Raw genomic sequence first — 8,357 nt, 5'->3', positions numbered from 1 at the left:
ACGTTACGGATGAAAGGTTTTTCCCCCAAATGGTGTAGATGGGTTGAAAACTTTATTTCAGGAGGAAGTGTTAGTATCAAAGTTAATGATGACATTGGACATTACTTCCAAACAAAGAAAGGGGTTCGGCAGGGGGGGCCCTTGTCTCCTATTTTGTTTAACATTGTAGCAGATATGCTTGCTTTGGTAATTAAAAGAGCAAAGAATGATGGACAGATAAAGGGGATTATACCACATCTTGTGGAAGATGGTTTGTCAATCCTACAATATGCGGATGACACCATTTTGTTTATGGACCATGATATTGAACAAGCAAAAATTTTGAAACTTTTGCTTAGTGTGTTTGAACAACTGTCAGGTCTGAAAATAAACTTCCACAAAAGTGAACTCTTCTGCTATGGAGAGGCAAAAGGATTGGAAGATCAATATGCGGAAATTTTCGGATGCAAGATTGGGGATTATCCTTTCCGTTACTTAGGAATTCCCATGCACCACAGAAAACTCTATAATAGTGATTGGAAAATTATTGAAGATAGATTTGAACGGAAGCTGAACTGTTGGAAAGCGAAATATCTGTCTTATGGAGGCAGACTTGTTCTTATCAATTCAGTTCTAAGTAGTCTTCCCATGTTCATGATGTCTTTCTTCGAATTACCGAAAGGCATCCTCGAAAAGCTTGATTTTATCGGTCCAGATTTTTTTGGCAAGGCAATGCATCTAAGAAAAAGTATCGTCTGGCTAGATGGGACCTCATATGTCACACAAAAGATCAAGGAGGGCTCGGTATAATTGATCTGGAGATCCAGAACAAATGCCTTCTTAGCAAATGGTTATTCAAACTATTTAACGAAGATGGTATTTGGCAATCCCTGCTTAGAAAGAAATAATTAGGCTCAAAGACATTGTCTCAAGTGAGTGCTAAACCAACGGATTCTCATTTCTGGAAGGGTCTCCTCAATGTTAAGCATACTTTTCTCTCCTACACACCCTACAATATCAAAGATGGTTCTCAGATTAGCTTCTGGGAAGATGTTTGGAGAGGAAATCGTCCATTCAGTGAGCGGTTCCCAAATTTATATCATGTTGTGTTTAATAAGCATGATACTGTGGAACAAGTAGTGTCTACAAACCCTTTGAATCTCTCTTTTCGAAGAACGTTGGTAGGGGTAGGGGTTAAGCTAACTGAATATATTAATTTTGTGGCTTATTTAAGGGATTTTAACTTAGCGGACGAAAGGGACACTATTTCTTGGAAACTACATAATAATGGATAATTTTCAGTCCGTTCTATGTACCAAAAATTGATTAATCAATAGGTTCCGTTCCGACATAAATATATCTGGAAGTTGAAAATCCCGCTAAAGATTAAGATCTTCCTTTGGTACCTCTTGAAAGGGGTGTTGTTGACAAAAGATAACTTAGCTAAAAAGAATTGGGATGGTAGTCACAAATATTACTTTTGTAATTGTAACGAGACGATCCAACACCTTTTCTTTGATTGTCATCATGCCAAAATTCTTTGGAGAGTGGTGGCAGTAGACACATGCTTACCTCCTCCTAGTTCAGTTGCGCATATGTCGTCTATCTGGTTGTTAGACATAGGTGCTAAACAGCGCAAACTTATCTTAGTGGGGGTTGCTGCTCTTTGTTGGGCAATTTGGCGCTGCAGGAATGACATTTGTTTTAATAATGTTAGATATACTTCTTTTCTGCAGGCTTTATTTAGAGGGGCATACTGGTTGCGGTTCTGGGCGCTCTTGCAACCGGCAGGAACATAGGAGTTACTCCGATCTGTGAGCAAAAATTTAGAGACGACGGCGTTGGAGTTGTTTTCTAGATTTGGTTGGAAGTTTAATAACAGATTGGGTTTCTAGTGGTCTTTTTTATTTGCTCCTTTGGTGTCAGTCGGTAGACTGATGTTTATGTAATAAGTTCAAAATACTGGCTGTGTGCGGTCAGTGGCGGAGCCAGGGGGGTGCTCAAGCCCCCCTACACCTTGGCTTCCATGGAAGCCCCCCTACAAATTTTGTGGAGGAAGAAGAAGGAATGAGAAAATTTTGAGAAGGAAGAAGAAGGAATGAGAGGAGGGAGGAGGAAGAAGGAAAGGAGCCCCCAGCTCTAGATCCTGGCTCCGCCGTTGTGTGCGGTTGTAGAAGCCGGAACGTGGTTTCCATTATCTAAAAAAACTGAAAATGGATGAATCGGTACGTGATCAACTTTTCTAAGAACAACCTACTCAGGAGTAGTAGATGAGTGAGAAATCGAATCGCAGTTAACTGTATTTCGGGCATTCAATACACTATTATAAGATCGTAACCTATTTCGGCCATTCGGTCTCTCCCCACACAACCACCACTATTAGGTCTGTCCCCATGTTTGCTTTGCTTGGACCCCCCATCACTACACTTCTCCGATCCAGTCCTTGACTCCTTCCCCGTCTCCCACGGCTTGGATGCAATTGGGTCTACTGCTTTTGGCAGGATTAGTACTGCCGCATTGTCCTAAAGCAATCATTAATTGCTGCGTAGACGTCTGCCCCATTGCATTATTGACTTGAATTATGTGAGTGAATGAAACGAGTAGCTCAAAGGACGACGTCGTCACAAAAATGGTTATGGGCCGGGATGCATGCATGTATGATGTATCATGACCATGGTCAACAGACGCATATAAACTCCCTTCATCTAGTTTTGATTGATATATTTCCATATGGCACAATGATCAAGAGTACTAAGTGTGCTTATCAATCTCATAAATACAACATAGATTTTTTGTTGGTCCTCCAATGTTTTAACTAAAAACTCCTCGTTTCTAGTGCTATTATTGTCACAAACCATGACAATAGCAAATATAGCTATGATTTTTGAACATGTGAAATTTTGAAATATAGCTATCAAAAGTGGATGGATGAAGTACTTTGCAAATGCAAGGGATAAAAAGGGTTCACTCTTATACATTGTGAATTACTACTTCCTATAAACTCGCACATGCTAGCATTTTTTTTTATGCTACACCACGTCACCACCACGCAACACACGGCAAGAGACGCACAGACATGGAGGCGTTCGTTCACAGCTCACACTACTGGTACGCTGGTAGGAGAGAGCAGCTATAGCTAGCAAGTACCCATACGCCACGCGTCATGATCGGAAAGGATTCAAGGCAGCATGCAACCCACGGGCCACGACCCGCGGCCATGCATGCATGTGCCGCCGCGCGTGCACACGTACGAACGACGACGACGTCGTGCGTGTCGGCCGGTGCCGCCACGCTAGCTGACGATCCGATCAGAAGGAGAGGCTCCGGGGCCTGACCGCGGCGAGCAGCGGGCGATCCATCACCACCGTGAACTCCACCTTGTCCTTGAAGTCCGGCGGCGGCTGCGACGGGTGCGCGCGCCACTCGAACGCCTGCACCATCCGCGCCACCATCAGCGCGATGTGCGTCGTGCCCATGGCCAGCCCGGGGCAGATCCTCCGCCCCGCGCCGAACGGGATCATCCGGATCCCCGCCGACCCCGTCATGTCCGCCGCCTCGCCGCCGGACAGGAACCGGTCGGGGTCGAACTCCGCCGGCCGCTCCCACAGCTTCGGGTCCTCGGAGATGGTCGGCAGGAAGATGTCCAGGTTCGCGTCCGCGGGCACGTCGTACCCGGCGAGCTTGCACCCGGGCCGGGCGGCGGCGTGGGTGAGCGAGAAGTACGTGGGCGGGTGCTTCCGGAGGAGCTCCTTCACGAAGGCCTGGAGGTACGGCATGGCGTCGGTGTCCCTGTCGTCGACCGGCCGCGCGCCGCCGACCTGCCGCGCGATCTCCTCGTGGAGCCGGGCCTGGATGGACGGGTTGTCCACGATGCGCGCCATGCCCCACTCGATCGCGGTGGCCGTGGTGTCGGTTCCGCCGTTGATGAGCTCCGCGCAGAGCGTCACCAGCTCGTCGTCGCTGGGCGCGGCGTCGCGGCCCTCGACACGGAGGTCGAGGAGGGAGTCGAGGTACGAGAAGGGCGCGGCGACGTCGGGGCCGGGCGGGGACGCGCCGCGGAGGATGGCGCGGCGCCGGTTGATGAGCGGGAGCAGGGTGTCGACCTGCTCGCGGCGGACGGCGAGGGCGCGGCGCTGGTGCCACCAGAAGAAGGGGCGGAGGAACGGGAGGTAGTCGTCCATGCGCACGCCGACGGCGAGCAGCACGCGCTTCATGACGGCGTCGATGCGCACGATGTGCTCCTCGTGGAGGTCCAGCAGGCCGAAGGTCATGTCCAGCAGGATGCAGAAGACCGCGAAGCGCGCGTTCCGGAGCACCCAGACGGACGCGCCGTCGGGGGACGCCGCGGCCTCGGCGCGCATCCGCGCCACGAACCGGTCCATGGCGCGCATCCGCGCGTGCCGGAACTCCCGGAGCCGCGACGTGCTCAGCATCCCGGACACCATGTTCCGCCGCAGCGACCGCCACTCGGGCCCGTACACCGCCGAGTTGACGGTGAACTTGTTGGAGGAGAAGATGTTGCGCGTCGTGTTCTCCCGGGGCCGGCTCGCGAACTCCTGGCCCTTCTCGACCAGCGCCTCGTGCGCGAGCTCCGCGCTGCTGATGATCACGAGCGTGCGCTCCCCCATGCGCAGCGTCAGGATGGGCCCGTACTCCCGCCGCAGGTCGCGGATGTAGTGGATGAAGAGCTTCCCGGAGAAGGCGACCTGGAGGAGGTTGCCGACGACGGGCCACCCGGGGGGGCCGGGGGGCAGCCGCAGGCCCCGGTACCGCCTGTTGTACCTCGCCGCGGCCACGGCGACGGCCAGCGCGGCGGTCGCCACCGCCGCCGTGAAGGCGAGCTGCAGGACCGAGAGCGACGAGGCCGCTTCCTCCATCGCGGCGTGGAGCTGGCCGGCGGCGGTGGTGGCGCGGCTCGTCGGCTGTTGCATGGACACGGACGTGGGGGTAAATGCGCGAGGCCCCCCGACGAGGTGGTCGATCGAGCGTTAGCTGCACGAGTTGGTTGGAGAAGCCAGTGCCGCCCACTAGCTAGATATAGCGCTCCGGTGGCACGGAGCGGAATAAATGGGAGGTGGAAAACGTGGTTGGGGCGGGCATTCAATGGCGTAGCTCACCGTCACCGACCAGACTCTAGCTACTCCGACGTGCTGCGCCCTTTTGGCCCGGCCCGGCCGGTCCACTCCATCCAAGGAGCTAAACGGTAAGCTTGCTGCTCTGGTTTACCGCTCACGGTGTACCAGAGGTGCAGGCAGCAGGCGAATCTGTTTTACTATCTGCTTGTACCAGTTGCGTCGACAACGATGGTATGGCACGCAAGGAATGGTCGAGAAGAACATCGCAATGTGATTTCTCTTTTAAAGGGACTTGCTACGTATTTTAGGTGTATGGAGTTTAACAATTTTCCGGTAACAAGTTGTCTAGGATAAAATTACAACAGCCACTGGCAACCAAACAACCTAGCTTACTTCTTGTTCCTATAAGTGATGTAACTAACTAGTATGTTCCGAGGTTGTTCTAGGCTGGGAAGTTGGAACGAGGGCCATCAACATCGACAATCCCTAGTTTTTCAGAAAAAGGTAGGTGTCAAGCGAAATTCCGAACAGATGATGAATGCAAGAATACATATAAGCTTCGAGGTCTATTTGTCAATCAAAGCAAGGTAACTCCCACATCTCCTATGCACATTTAACAGTATAATTAGGAAGGCCACCCGCGCATTTGCGCTGCTAGATGTTCCTATTTGTAACATTACCTTTTTTTAATTGTTTCTATTTATTACTCGTGCTGCTAGATGTAAGTATCTATTAGGTTACAACCTTTTTTATTTTGGCCCACATAAAACAATATGTTTTTAGAAAAATCAAGATGTGTTAAAGTGTTACCTCAATTTTGATGGGCCATTTTGTCTCCATATAATAATTAGATTTATTTTTTCATATTCCCTCAAGTTTTGAGATTGTTCTAAGTTTGTTGTTTAAACATTGATTACAAAATAATTTTGAGATTTTGAGTGTGAATATGTTAATATATATAAGTAATCTTTTTACTTGTAATTTTATAAAAGTTTACCTTTTATAGTGTTTTGATATTTTTAGATAAAAGTAGTACTCAAAGACTCAAAGTTGTGCTTTGAGAATCAAATTGTATTTTTTTTATACTCCCTCTAGGTTTGAATTAGGTATCATTTTGAGATAGTTGTAAGTTTGTTTTTTAATGTCAATGTAAAATTATTTAGTTTCATTAAAGTATATTGTTGTAGTAATCAAAGTTATGAGGATTGTGTCAATGCCGAAATGTTTTTTTTTGACTTGTAGGTAGTATTACCCCTAATCCAATCACTCTCTCCTCCTCCTCTGCATGGCCACCCTTGTATCCGCGTGCGTTCTGGCGTCTCCTTCGCTCTCGGCCCCCTCCGCCTCCCGGCGCCACCTCCACCCCTGCCCCCATCACCTACTTCCCCGTGCAACCTACGCTCGGCAGCCCTCCGCACCTGCTTGGATTAATACTTTCTGATATGTTATTTTACTTTGGGTTTGTATCTTTTCATTAAGGTTCTCTTTTAATTAAGGAAATAGTGAAAAGGTAATGTTGTGAGCATGAGGTGTTCATGAAAATATAATGTTTTCATTAGAACCAAGAAAGACAAATGAATGATAAACAGTGAAAAGTTCTGGTCATTTGATCCAACGTGCTTACCTTTGAGGCTTTGACTGTATCTGTTGTAACTCACTACTCATGGCTTTTGGAGTTGTGAATATTGAACTTATTTATGCTGCAATAATTAGCATAGCTGGCTAGGGCCCAACGCACAACTTCCTGTGCGAGCGGAGATGCTTCAGGGGGCTGCATGACATGCACGCGCGTTTAGTCGTTGATCGATGCCTTTGAAGCTTAAAAATTGCTACACCTCCTTGATCTGATCCTGTGCTAGCCACTTGTGCTCACGGTTAGTTGTTGCGTTATCCGAATGATCCTCCTTCCCTCCCCCTCTCTCTCATGATCTCATCCCTGCAGCAATCTTGATTGATGTTGGAGAAGGTAGCTGCCAACAGTGATCTAGTACAGGTTTCCGGCTATTTGCTGAAACTCTGCTTCCTCGTTGTTTTTTGTACGGAACCTAATTAGATATCACCTTGCAGTTCTTCGTCCTCTAGAGAGAGCTCGAGTTCCATCATCGGCAGTTCGTCATCACGCTAGCTTCTCTGGAGCTTGTTCGCATACGGTGGCTACTACGTCAGCTACCCGGAGTCCTTGAGGGTGATGGTTTGCTCCTCTTAAGCCTGAGCTGGCTGCCTGGTACAACTTCGGCAGCTGCAAATTTGATATGATGCGATCACTGGTCGGACACACTAATGGCAACGATGTCTCTCTGCATGACCCGTGGGAACCCAGCCTTGGAAGCTCTTCCTGCTGTTATGATCTGCTTGATTTGCATCACGATTCATGATTACCTAGTGTTTGATAGATTCTATTCCAACATGGTAAAGTAATCATTTATTTCCATATTTGATGTTTTGTTATATCTCCTGGAGTCCTCCTGGTCAATTCAAATACAAGACATGATCTATCTCGCTATATCTAATACATAGGATATTCTATTTTGATCCATTCAAATATACAGTATCTCCTGGAGTCCTGGTGAACACAAACACGTGCATGATCTATCTCTCTGTATCTAATACATAGGATATTCTATCATGACTCTGTTAAAATATACATGATAATCTATGTTGCCATCATATCACAAATCAATCTCAATCATACCCATAAAAAAACAATGGTTTGTTATTTTTTCTAATTTCTATGATTAACATGATAATTTTTAGGCCTTGAGAGACATCATGGAGACTCCTTTTGTTGGCTAAATACTAAGATCTTGCTTGATTAAGTTTTACTACTATTCTTCATATAAATATTTTTATTTTCCTTCTAGTCTGATTGAATAATTGTTTATTATTTAATTTTCTAATTAATAGTATATGTTTCTAATTTGTACATAGATGAATGATATTTTAGATTAATTTCCCATAATGGCCCTTGGATTTATTTTTAGTTAGGTGTAAGATATTTTATATTAATATTTATCATAATAGTAGTGGGGTAATTTCTATTTTTTCAATTAATGTGAGTAATTTATAAGCTCTAGGAGTGAAGGTGGAGATCATCTATTTTGATATTGTTGCTTGCCCCCACTCCACCAAACTATCGTTCTCGCGATGTCTTTGGACATGTAGGCCAGCATGTCACGCTTAGTGTAATGGTGTGTGGAATATAGATTGAGTCCACGACCCACCAACATGGTGTTGCTCCGTTGATGCGGATGAACTCAGCGCTCAGACTTTAGAAGTATGCTCATCTCCATGGCAGCAGGTTCT

General features: G+C 47.1%; 1 protein-coding gene across 1 annotated transcript; it reads right to left on the bottom strand.

The window, feature by feature from the left end:
• Positions 1-2,906: 2,906 nt before the first annotated feature.
• Positions 2,907-5,011, bottom strand: LOC120683092 (cytochrome P450 77A4-like). Its single transcript, XM_039965109.1, has one exon. It carries the CDS (start codon positions 4,908-4,910, stop codon positions 3,288-3,290), a length of 1,623 nt encoding a protein of 540 aa, XP_039821043.1. The 5' UTR covers positions 4,911-5,011; the 3' UTR covers positions 2,907-3,287.
• Between the last annotated feature and the right edge of the window lie 3,346 nt (positions 5,012-8,357).

Source organism: Panicum virgatum, chromosome 7N, assembly GCF_016808335.1.
Source record: "Panicum virgatum strain AP13 chromosome 7N, P.virgatum_v5, whole genome shotgun sequence".
NCBI classification, from domain to species: Eukaryota; Viridiplantae; Streptophyta; class Magnoliopsida; order Poales; family Poaceae; genus Panicum; species Panicum virgatum.
Note: the sequence above shows the minus strand (reverse complement) of the source record. Positions and strands in the feature narration are given on the sequence as shown.

Excerpts from the sequence above, each read along its gene's own strand:
- LOC120683092 (XM_039965109.1), bottom strand. The coding sequence starts at position 4,910 with ATGCAACAGCCGACGAGCCGCGCCACCACCGCCGCCGGCCAGCTCCAC.